Here is a 12,449-nt window from a genome sequence, read left to right on the forward strand (position 1 = left end):
GTTCCATCACTTTCCCAGGGATGGAGGTGAGGCTGACCGGTCTATAGTTACCCGGGTCCTCCTTCTTGCCCTTTTTGAAGACTGGAGTGACATTTGCTTTCCTCCAGTCCTCAGGCACCTCTCCCGTTTCCCAAGACTTGGTAAAGATGATGGAGAGTGGTCTAGCAATGACTTCCGCCAGTTCCCTCAGCACCCGTGGGTGCATCCCATCTGGACCCATAGATTTATACAATTATACTTTGTGTTATTTTGTGTTTTCTTTGGTGTAACTAAGATCTAAATTGGGCTCTCTTTTTGAAAACTAAGAAGGATAGTGAAAAAAAAAAGTTAACCAATGGAAGATATTTAAATAATAAAGACAGGATTAAACAAGAGGGCAGTAAAAGGGCTTTTTCTCTATCTCAGACAAATTCAGTTCCACTCTGCACAAAGCTACATTTAGAGCCATCACATACAAGCCTGTTAGTGTCTGGGATGTTACAGCTGCTTTTGAATCAAAGCAGTTACTTGTAGGTTCCCCAGTAGCTTTTGAAGAAATTTTCAGACAGTAAACAGGCCTATTACAGCACACCTCAGGACTGTTCTTTGCCCTGCTCTGGTCTCTGTGCAGCTACTGCAGCAGTAAGAAGGGATCAGAGAATTAATATAAATGGATCCAGGGCAGAAATCAGTTTCATAGGGAGTTTCGTATTTAGACAGAGCTACTGGAATATTTTCTATCTCAGCATAAAACTGAAGTTTGATAGGGGGTAAATGTAAATGCACCTTCCTTAGTTTTCAGATATTTTGCAGCCATTCTTTCACTAGTCTCTGAATTTCCTATTCTATAGACTGAAATTCAGCAGGCACTGAAGTAATTTGAAGTAATCTTGGAATTTTCCCCTCTATTCTTTAGTGGCTGCAGCAGAAATGCGTGGAAAGTTGCTGTTGTTCCCTACTGAAGGAAGAATTTAGGCTTTTTTTTTGCAGTCAGGACAGTGCTTCACACCCTATGGATAAACTACCCTCAGTGATATCAACAAAATCATCTTATCAGTGAGGTTTCTAGAGGACACTCAATGGAGAGCAGGATAGAGTACTTTGCTTATGTTCTTATTCTTGTCAGCCTAAATCTGATTACTTGGATGGCATGAAGCAGAGCGGCATAAATTCTTAGAGACAGGAATCCAGTAGTTATACTTCGTGCTTCATTTTGTTTACAGAAAAGTCCCATCAGAAGTATGGAAAACCAGCAAGCCTGATGATTTTAACCCCTTTATTTTCACTTATTTTCTGCTTAAACAATTTGATCTGAATGTTGATACCAAAGGCATATGCTTTACAGAACAACAGTGACTCTTAAGAAACAGTTCATTGTTTCTGGTTGTTTTCATTTTCAGAATAATGGCAAAAATGATGTGTTCATAATCAGCTGCCAATGGGGACTGTAGATAGCTAGGATAGGCAGTTAAGATGTCAGTTCCTTTTGGCTCTTCCTCAGTCTTAAGGAAATAATAAACTGCTTCAATTTGTGTGGTCAAATAAACACATTAATACCGAATGTATTCAATTGAACAATCTCTTCAACTGTGTCACCAACATGAAAACTTACTGCAGATGCAAGGAGCTAGATTGTCCTGGGTGCTGTTCATCCTTACAGGCTGTTTGGAAAAATGTGTGCTTTGTTGTGAAAGAAGAAAATGCTATTCCCACTATTCAGAGCTCACATTTTGTGACAACAACTTGAATTTGGTGATTGTAAGAATTGTTGCAATGGCTTAATACAGGAACTTCCTGTAGCAGATCAGACTGCTTTCTGTCAGACGTCTTAGGTGATGTGACCCACACGTATTCAAAATAGTGAATTCAGACTGTTAGACTCAGTTTTTTCTCATTGCATTGATAACTATAAAGTCTAATGCAGAGCAATAAGATGATTTTCAAAGTTACATTTTATTAGGAAGTTGTAATTTCAAAACAAAACCTTGCACACAAACACATCAGATTTTAAAAATTAATAAGTTGTGTGAATTCAGTTTCCTACTTATACAATGCAAGGCATCTGTGGTTGGGTAAAATAAGTGCATTCGCTGAGAGTGTACAATTAAAAGAACCACCAAACAACAAGACTTGTATGCCAGAAAGCATGGCTTCAAAGGGTTTCGTTTCATATAGTTCAAAATGTCAGCAGCTTACACTGAATTATACTGGAACACTAAAAGTGAGTTTGTTATTGGTAAGGAAGACAAATATATTTGTTAAAGAATACAAAACCACAAAAAATTGCTAGCAGAGTGTTAAGAGTTTCCCAGAGAGATTTGTCATCATGAGTAATTGCACTTAACCTGTAGGCTATTGCTAGTAGGTAATACTATTTTCTTTATTATTTCAAAATATTTATAATTTCCTTAACAAAGATCCATTCTGTACCCAACACAAAACATTCACTGAATGCAGATTTAAGATGACACAATATTGGATTTTAGTTGTGCACCTTTTCTTTTCTCTTTTTACCTATATACCAGAAAGATTTTTTTTTTTTTTTTTTAAAAGGTGCATTAAAATGAATAATCTGTGCAAAATTGGAAGCGTTTATGTAATAACTGATGCAAAACTCATGCAAAAGAGAAAAAATATAAAAAAAATCCCCCAACAGTCTAAGAAGCCCTGAGTCAGTAATTTCATTTCAAAGGCGAGGAACATAAGTGCTGTGTTCTTCTTATACACTGGTGCATACTCAAACCAGTCCAGTATTTACTTAAAACATGTTTTAAAATAAGCAATCTGTGCAGTTTCTCACATACAGATCTTCTGTGCACCTCATTCCTTTCAGCAGACTGTATTTAATACTCAATTTCATTTAAGCTGTCAGGATAGCCTGATGAGAATTGAACTTCTTCCACTTCTAGAATACAAAGAAGGGGAAAATACTGTAAGTATTTGTATTTTTATCATACATAAGAATGCATAAGACAGAATGTAATTTCTATGCTGTAGTTAAGTGAGACTGCCATACGTTTTTTGAGGTCTACAGCATCTCTACTAGTGCAGATTCTGAGGATTGTCTCGCATCTTAATAGAAAATAAAAATTCTGCACTAATCCAGCAGCACAATACTAAATTCAGATCCATTCACAGGGGTTCAACAGAAGAAGTATCACTTCTCTAATTACAAGATGCCCTGTGAATGGCTGGGTGTCTCCTAAGATAAACAAACTGTTTAAACTTACCTAAACAGGGTCCTGCCTGGAACAGAATATCATCAATAGCAGTGTCACTTCTTATCGACACACCCCGGATCGCCTCAAAAATAATCTGTAAAGGTAAAACACAGCTTTTCATGAATTCCACAGGAGAGGAAGAATGAAAAAAAAATAGTACTTAAGCAGTCTGTTCAATTATCTTGTGTGTCTGGAAAGCCTGCTTCTTGGAAGGAAACTTCTATGCTCCATCAGTGGACTGATTGCCCTGATCAGAGAATTTGGGTGTGTGCTATGCTGAAGGAAGCAAATCTGTTTGCACAATTTGTTAGGAAATGGCTGTGTGTTATACACCACTCATAATTTTTTTCTAGTGATGTGGCATTACTGTCTTGCTTTTCAGGCCAAATGTATAGCTGTGTGTGGTCTGTATGTAAGCAAAACTTGGAGGGGAGAAAAAGCATGACAATGTTGTTGTGGTCTTACTGATGAAGCTAAACTTGTTTTTCAGTAAAAGGCTTCTTTTTGTCATTTGTGTGGAGTTTGTTGTTGGTTTTGTTTGTTTTGATTTCATTGTTTGTTTCCTAATTAATTTCCAGACTCTTAAGGCAAAGTGATTAAAAAACCACAGACAACATCTTTGGTTAATGATCAGGGCAGTAATTTCAGCTTCCTCTTTGACAGAGAAACTGAAGCAAGCTTTGTCTCTGGTGATACTGAAATGATAGCACTGTCGAAACCAAAGGCAGAGCTCTGGCTTGGTAACATCCCTTGCCTTTGGTGCCACCTCAGAAAGACCATCCTGCGAGAAGCAGGCATTTTATCACAGCGCAGTGGTTATGTCAGATCTAGACAGGGTTTTAGACAGCTGAAGGAAAAGAAATTTTGCAAGTGATAAAAATAAAGAAATAATGAGAAAACAGCATTTAAATACTTAATTTTTTTTAAATTAATGAACTATTTTCATACTTGAAGCCTATTAATGTCTTCAATAATTCCTTCCCTACCTTCATTTGTAAGAAATTACATGTTACTTCAGGTTGTTCAGGTGTCCATTCAATGCTATCTACATTTAACTTTTTTTTTTTTTTTAATACAATCTAAAACTTGGATTTTAGCACATAGTTCAGTTCAATATTCTGTTTTGACTGCTTTTTGTTTGGTTGGTTTTCTTTTGTGTGTTGCATTGGGTGAGGTTGGGTTTTTTTTCTTACCTGGTAATTTCTATCACTTTCATATTCTATCAGTCCCCTTAGCCATGAGATGCTTTGTTCCCCTGTCCTCCTCCACAAAGGAATCTCATCTTCATCACCTTCCTTTTTTAGATAAACACTTAATAATCCAGTCCCAGCTCCATACATACTATAGAAAAATGTCAAGCACTGTTTTCCAGAGACTCCTCTTAGTGATTTTGAAATTAGGTATGCTCTCTGTCCATAGACCATGTCAGATGCCTCTATGTACATGTAATATCCTTAAAAAGATACACAAGCAAATATTAGCAAAGTAGAATACATTCTATCAGCATGTTCACTATGCTCAACATGCTCGGTATATAAAAAGCTATTATTGAAACTATTTTGATAAAGATTTTTATGCCAGAGTCAGTACTATTTAGAATTAACAGTGGAAAACATAGTTTCTTGGTGATCTGATATTTCAAGCCAAAGAGAAACATTCCTATATGCATTCTCAATTCCACATGTAGAATTTTGGCCATACAATCTGCAGGATGCAGCTGTTACAGAAATTTTACCAGGAGATGGGAAATGGAGATTTTGCTGAATGTGCACAAATGAATGTCACATCTTTTCAGATAAAAATATCAGAAACAAGATAAAACATTTGTTACATTGTTAACTAGGAGCCTTTGTTATTTTGTTAGCTAAAACCAAACTAGTTTTCCAGAGTAACTTGAATTGAGCTTTCATAGAGTGAATGAATGCTAACCACTGTGAAAGAGAGCAAATCCAAAGGCCCCCAAAGCCTTTTTAAACTTATGTAAGCATTTAAAGTTCACAAGACTTAGGGCAGTTGCATCCATTATCACAGAATCATAGAATGACAGAATAGTTAGGGTTGGAAAGGACATTAAGATCATCTAGCTCCAATCCCCCTGCCATGGGCAGGGACACATAACACTAAACCATGTCACCCAAGGCCTCATCCAACCTGGCCTTGAACACCGCCAAGGATGGAGCACTCACAACCTCCCTGGGCAACCCATTCCAGTGCCTCACCACCCTCTCAGTAAAGAATTTCTTCCTTAGATCCAATCTAAACTTGCCCTGTTTAAGTTTTAACCCATTACCCCTTCTCCGATCACTACAGTCCCTGATGAATAGTCCCTCCCCAGCATCATTATAGGCCCCCTTCAGATACTGGAAGGCTGCTCTGAGGTCTCCACGCAGCCTTCTCTTCTCCAGCATGAACAGCCCCAACTTTCTCAGCCTATCTTCATACGGGAGGTGCTCCAGTTCCCTGATCAACCTCGTGGCCCTCCTCTGGACTTGTTCCAACAGTTCCATGTCCTTTTTATGTTGAGGACACCAGAACTGCACACAATACTCCAAGTGAGGTCTCACGAGAGCGGAGTAGAGGGGCGGGATCACCTCCTTCGACCTGCTGGTCACGCTTCTCTTGATGCAGCCCAGGATACGGTTGGCTTTCTGGGCTGCAAGCACACACTGAAGCCGGCTCATGTTCATTTTCTCATCAACCAGCACCCCCAAGTCCTTCTCTGCAGGGCTGCTCTGAATCTCTTCTCTGCCCAACCTGTAGCTGTGCCTGGGATTGCTCCGACCCAAGTGTAGAACCTTGCACTTGTCATGGTTAAACTTCATAAGGTTGGCATCAGCCCACCTCACAAGCGTGTCGAGGTCCCTCTGGATGGCATTCCTTCCCTCCAGCGTATCAACCGAACCACACAGCTTGGTGTCATCGGCAAACTTGCTGAGGGCGCACTCAATCCCACTGTCCATGTCACCGACAAAGATGTCGAACAAGACCGGTCCCAACACGGATTCCTGAAGGACACCACTCGTTACCGGTCTTCAGCCAAACATCAAGCCATGCGGCCATCCAACCAGTTCTTTATGCACCCAGTGGTCCTCCCATCGAATTGATGTCTCTCCAATTTAGAGACAAGGATGTCGTGTGGGACAGTGTCGAAGGCTTTGCAGAAGTCCAGGTAGATGACGTCAATTGCTCTGCCCCTGTCCACGTTGGACACTTAAGTCTTGTTGAAAGGGTTTGTTCTTCGTTATCACAGTAGCTGGAGTAAAATCAGCTCTTCCGCTCCATCTGGGAACCTGCTCACCAGAGACTGAAGCCGCAGCTCTCATGGGATGATCAGCCTTGACCCTTGTTCCTATTTTCAATTCACGCACTCATTCCTCCAAAGCTGAAGTAGGTTTTCCATCCCACTTCGTCATGTCTTCTCCATGATCCTGCAGGTAAAACCATAGGGTGGCCCGTGGAGTATGCCTTCTGTATCTTCTCTCTCGAACAATAGGACGTCTTTTGTTAACAGCTGAGACGTGTGTTGGTACATGTGAGGAGCTGGATAAATCAGATAGATCGTCCCTCAATTGTTTGACATCCTGGGGCAGTTTTTCCACAGCTGAGATGATGGAAGGGGTGAGATTGTCTTCGAACTCTCGGAGTTTATGAATCATTTCATCCACTGTTAGTGGTACTATGTCATTCCAGGTTACTGTTGCCAATGAATGGGCATATGATGAGGGGGCATACCGTGTAAGTTTTCGCCACATGGGTGGGGTACATTCGACTTCATCTGGGTCTATGGGTATATCTCCGTTACTCGGTTTGATGTGATAGATCATCTCTACGATGGCTGATTCCCTCAGAGACTGGATGCCTTTGTCTAAAGTAGTCCACTTGGCCGAACGACTCGTAACATCGTCCTTGTATGGAAATCTTTCTTTCACAGCTGCCAAGAGCCGCCTCCAAAGACTGAGGGACTTTTTCTCTCTTGCAATTGCTTTGTCAATTCCCCCTTCTCTAGCAAGTGATCCCAGCTGCTTGGCTTCTGTACCTTCTAGTTCGTGACCGTCGGCCCCATTGTCCCAACATCGGAGCAACCAGGTGATGATGTGCTCCTCTGGTTGACGGGTAAAATCTTTTCGCATATTCTGTAGCTCGGTTGAGGTCCGAGGTCGACAAGTCACCTCTTCTTCTTCTTCGTCATGTGATGATGACTCCTGATCAGATGGTGGCCCTGGTGGTGAATACATTGTTTCTTCATCTTGCTTCACCCTTCTTGCCTCTTTTTTGCTTTTTCTCTTGCGTACAGGGGCAACCGATATTGGTACGAATTGGTCCTCTGGTTTAGCTGCAGTCATTATCACTGTGGTTTGAGTAGCAACAGTACTTGTCGCTGGGGGTGGTGTAGCTGCTGTGCTCGGAGCTGGAGTAGCTGCGCTGTCTGTTGCTTTGCCCTCAGATCCAGGAACATTTTTTCCCTTTGAAGGTGCTGGATAATGTTGAACAAGGCCATATAAGCATAAGCCAAGTGCCAGCGCGTTGACATGATTTGTCCCTCCCTGGTATGACCAGGATGACAACACACCTCATTTAAATGTTTTACTAATTCTTCTGGATTTTGCAGTTGTTCGGTGGTGAAATTCCAAAGCACTGGAGGGGCCCACTGACCTAGATACTTGCCCACACTATCCCACACACCCTGCCACTCATGGCTGTCCAGCCTCGGGGAAAATCTCTTGGTCCCCCTATTTTGTCGTCTAACCCCAGACAAGACCCGAACCTGACTCTGCTTAACTCTTGAGATCAGACGTAATGGTTGTGGACAAAACACACTCTGTATGCATGCCAGCATGGTGATCCCCATCACAATCAGCAAACAGGTCTCAACAATATTAAAAGGCCACTCAAAAACTTCAAAACTCTCAAACAATGCTGTAAATGGTCGGGGGGGGTTGGGGGGGCTAGGAGGGTAAGAGAATGTCTTCTTCACAGGTTGACTACCCAAGAAGGAGAAAAAAGATGTGTAATTGCTAAGCACTTCTGTTATATACCTGCCAAAGTATAAAGGTGGTGACCACACTGGGAACATAAGCCAGATCAGTTTCATGATCAATGATTCTATTGTATTACAAGTCATTACCATAAAGTACAATGAGACAAGAACCTTAGCCCAAGGCCCCCACCTGATGAACACTAACACAGCAAATACTGGCTCTAAGTAAGCTATGACATACTGAAACTGTGAGATCAAAAACAACTTTGAGAGCCAATAAATCAGCATTGTGACGAGTGACTATTAATCCAAAACACTGAATGCTTATCACAAATACGATTAGACACACTCTGGTCAGATCTGTCGTTATCTCAACCCCTCGTGCCCCACATTTGGTGGCAAAAAGAACTGTCATGGTTTAAGCCAGTCAGCAAGTCAGCCACGCAGTTTGTACTCTCCCCGCCCCCTCTCCCAGAGGGATGGGGAGGAGAATCGAATGAATGTAACTCCCAAGGGCTGAGACAAGAACAGTCCAGTAACTAAGGTAAAAGACAAACCACTGCTGCTACCACCAGTAATAATAATGATAAGAGAAATAACAAAGGAAGAGAATATGATATCACCCGCTGAAACGAGCCCGACCAAGCACAGCGTGCCCTTCCAGGAAACTCCCAGTTACATCCCTGGGCATGACGTGCTGTGGTATGGAATACCTCTTTGGCTAGTTTGGGTCAGGTGTCCTGTCCCTGCTTCCTCCCGGCATCCTCCCTGGCAGAGCATGAGACTCACAAAGTCCTTGGTCAGAGTAAACATTACTGAGCACCAACTGAAAACATCAGTTTTATCAGTACTATTTCCAGGCCAAAAGTCAAAACCACAGCGCTGCACCAGCTACTAAGAAGGAGAAAAAATGACTGCTACTGCTGAACCCAGGACACAGCCAAACTAAACGGCTTGGTGTCATTGGCAAACTTGCTGAGGGCGCACTCAGTCCCACTGTCCATGTCATCAACAAAGATGTAGAACAAGACCAGTCCCAACACCGATCCCTGAAGGACACCACTCATTACCGGTCTCCAGCCGGACATCGAGCCATTGACCACAACTCTTTGCATGCGGCCATCCAGCCAGTTCTTTATCCACCGAGTGGTCCACCCATCAAATTGATGTCTCTCCAATTTAGAGACAAGGATGTCATGTGGGACAGTGTCAAACGCTTTGCACAAGTCCAGATAGATGACGTCAGCTGCTCTGCCCCTGTCCATCAGTTTCGTAGCCCCATCATAGAAGGCCACCGTATTGGTCAGGCAGGATTTCCCCTTAGTGAAGCCATGCTGGCTGTCACCAACCACCTCCTTGTTTTTCATGTGCCTTAGCATGCCTTCCAGGAGAATCTGCTCCAAGATTTTGCCAGGCACTGAGGTAAGACTGACTGGTCTGTAGTTCCCTGGATCACCCATTTTCCCCTTTTTGAAAATGGGGGTTATATTTCCCCCATTATGCTGAAGTAAGTGGAGTTGTTACTGAGGTCCTGCTCTGGAGGAACTCTATCACCCCATGCAGTTCATCACTACCAAAAGCCATCAGTACTGCCTCAAGTACGTGGGCAATTCTGTTGTAGTTTTCTGTGTGCTCTGTCATGCTAATAGGGGCCCCACTTGCCTAAATACTTTAAATTACACATGTGAGGTTATGGAGCAGATTTTCAAGACAAAGAGTCTATGAGACTTCTTTTCTTATTCATGTTTTCTTCTAAGTTTGAACAGCAAGGTGTTCAGGTAGAAGAGATCCCAACCACTTGTTTGCCTTTTAGTTTTAGTGAATATTCACTAAATATTCACATATAAACTAGGAATTCGGAAGCAGGCATTTCTGCAGGGTCTAGAGAGTCATCCTGTCCTTTTTTCTTGCAAAGGAAAGGGCTACTTTAAAACATGAAGACTGAATTATCCAGTTGGCTTGCGGATAATTCAGATTAAACGTCACATTCTCAAAATCGTCCACATGGCCCTAAGAAATGCGTTTACTTCATTTCATTAATAACTCTTCAGAACAGAACAGTAAAACTTTATTTGTGTTCTAGGTTATAATTTCAGGGAATTTTTGCTTAACTATCAATCTCTGTTCTGAAAGTTCAGTGTGGGGCTTAACTCACCTACCCCAGTAGTGTGGTCTCCTTTGGGTCCAGTGTAAGAAGTGGGAGTTGGACCCCTCCTCCTATGCCAGCTCCCACGACCTCTCTTCTTCTGGGTAAACACACACTCATCTTTTTCAAAATTACACTCTCCAGGACTGGGCAGCAGTAGATCTATAAGGAGAAGATATTGTTTAAAACTGCGAAAGTATCAGACAGATATATGGAGAAATTATACCAGTAATGTATTGCTTTTACTCACCTGCTGAAATCACTCATATATACCTAGCGATATTTCCAGTAGTCACAAGCTTAAAAAAGCTAGCCTCAAACTGATTTATGAAATTTAATTTCGTCTTCTTCACAGGTTTGGGGAAATCTGTACCTGAGTCTGGCTCACTAACATGTACTAGTATTCTGTAAAACATCTCATAGAGTTTATTACCTCATTGTAACTCTTACCCCGCAATGGGCTATACCAGTGTAGTTTTCTTCACTATTGTGGCACCCCAAGCAGTTTAATGAGCTCCAGTGCGTATAATACGCATTTTAAATGAGTCTTGTCAAAGACTGGAGTTTCTATCTGAAATCAAACACCACATTTAGCTCTCCTATGTTGCCATGGCACCAGATTCAAATATCACATACAACAGACCACAGAGCTGCAATTACTAGATTATTTTCATTACTTCAATTCTATTAGATTTTGCAGAAGAGAGTAACTTGACAATTCAGGTGCTTGCCAGGAAGCTTCTGACAGCTCTTCTACTGTGATCTCAATCTGTAGTTCAGGAGCAGACACTCTGAGCTGCTTTCATCTTTTGCAAAGAAGGAAGCCTTGATATCTTCATGTATGTCCTCACAAAGCATTGTTGGGACATTTTTTTGCTGCCATCAGTGACAAGATCCAGTATGACTATACATCCAAGTATCAGTTCTGCACCTTTGGTTCCATTTCAAATTACTTAGTAATTACAGGAAGATAACAGACTGCTATTGGAAATACTTTAGAAAAATAGCACTTTGTTTTATACACGTGATTTCTCTCTGTTCTGTAATGGTTAGATGCCTCAATGCATGAAATACAGTCAAAAGAGGTCATTAAAAAGTTATTATTACATGGGAGTATAAATGGCATGGCCTCATCACCATTTCAAAGGCATGGCTTTATTCTGAAGAAGAATAGGATTATAGATTGATGCGTGTCTCATGAGAATGGTTTCCAAATTAGAATTCAATCGTTGCATTGTCAAAACTCAAAGAGCCCCAGAAGAGGGAGTTTGGATGGGTTCAGAGAGGTTAGCCTGTGCATCTCAGGGGGTGAAGTCTTGCTCAAAAACATTCAGTTCCTCCCACTACAAAAGGGAGACTTAGACTCATCTGTCTTCATTAGAGAACTGCAGTTCAGATAAGGGACTATGTATTGTCCTTGCACAACTGTACTTCTGGACTAAAAAGAATGACACTGTTTTGAAAATATTTCTTTTGAGTTCATTCCTGGTTTCCTAAAAGCCATCTGAAAACTCCTTTCCCCTCAGTTGGACTATTGGTTTTGGTTTTTTGTTGGTTTTTTTGTTTGTTTGCTTGTTTTGGTTTATATTGTAGTGCCCCAAAGGACGGTCATCTATATACTCTGCACCAGAGTCAGTTATATGATGCTGATTAGGATTTAGGTGGCATGCCTGTGGACAAAAACTAGTCTTTGCTACTGCAAAAATAGGGTTTATGCAATACTTTTTGGAAAAGGAAAAGAAACCACAGTGGGATGAAGGCAGCTGTAGGATAGGCTTGGAAAATGAAGGTATGCAATGAACTCTAAGTAAAAAGGATAGCAGCTGTTGGATGACAAATATACATGGCCTTTATACGTCTTCTTACCAGCAGCCTGGCAGCTTCCCAGGCTCAATGATACATCATCCAGGGCCACAAGTCCACAGTCCCAGAAGCTTTTACACCAGCTGACAAAGACAACCTGCAATACATGAAGGAAGTTTCAGGTATCTAACAAAAGCTGGCATTAAGAGTCTGAAATTTTAGATTTTTGCAAATGTGCTAATAATTTTGACATCTACAGAACACAAATTTTGAACCCACTTTTTTTGGCACATACTAATACAGGCAATGACTGAAATTTCAA

The 12,449-nt window shown here is 41.4% G+C and overlaps 1 protein-coding gene across 1 annotated transcript in view; it reads right to left on the reverse strand.

Moving 5' to 3' along the window:
• Window positions 1-2,822: 2,822 nt before the first annotated feature.
• The window catches only part of MAMDC2 (MAM domain containing 2), a gene marked incomplete at both ends in the record, with an annotated part of 66,188 nt that continues 56,561 nt past the window's right edge, over window positions 2,823-12,449 (reverse strand). The window contains 5 exons of the mRNA XM_080637467.1: window positions 2,823-2,884; window positions 3,210-3,294; window positions 4,394-4,653; window positions 10,334-10,486; window positions 12,191-12,284. Coding sequence (XP_080493593.1) covers window positions 2,823-2,884; window positions 3,210-3,294; window positions 4,394-4,653; window positions 10,334-10,486; window positions 12,191-12,284 — 654 coding nt within the window. The remainder of the gene's footprint in view (window positions 2,885-3,209; window positions 3,295-4,393; window positions 4,654-10,333; window positions 10,487-12,190; window positions 12,285-12,449) is intronic.

The sequence above is a fragment of the Psittacula echo genome (assembly GCF_963264785.1).
Source record: "Psittacula echo genome assembly, chromosome: Z".
NCBI lineage: Eukaryota > Metazoa > Chordata > Aves > Psittaciformes > Psittacidae > Psittacula > Psittacula echo.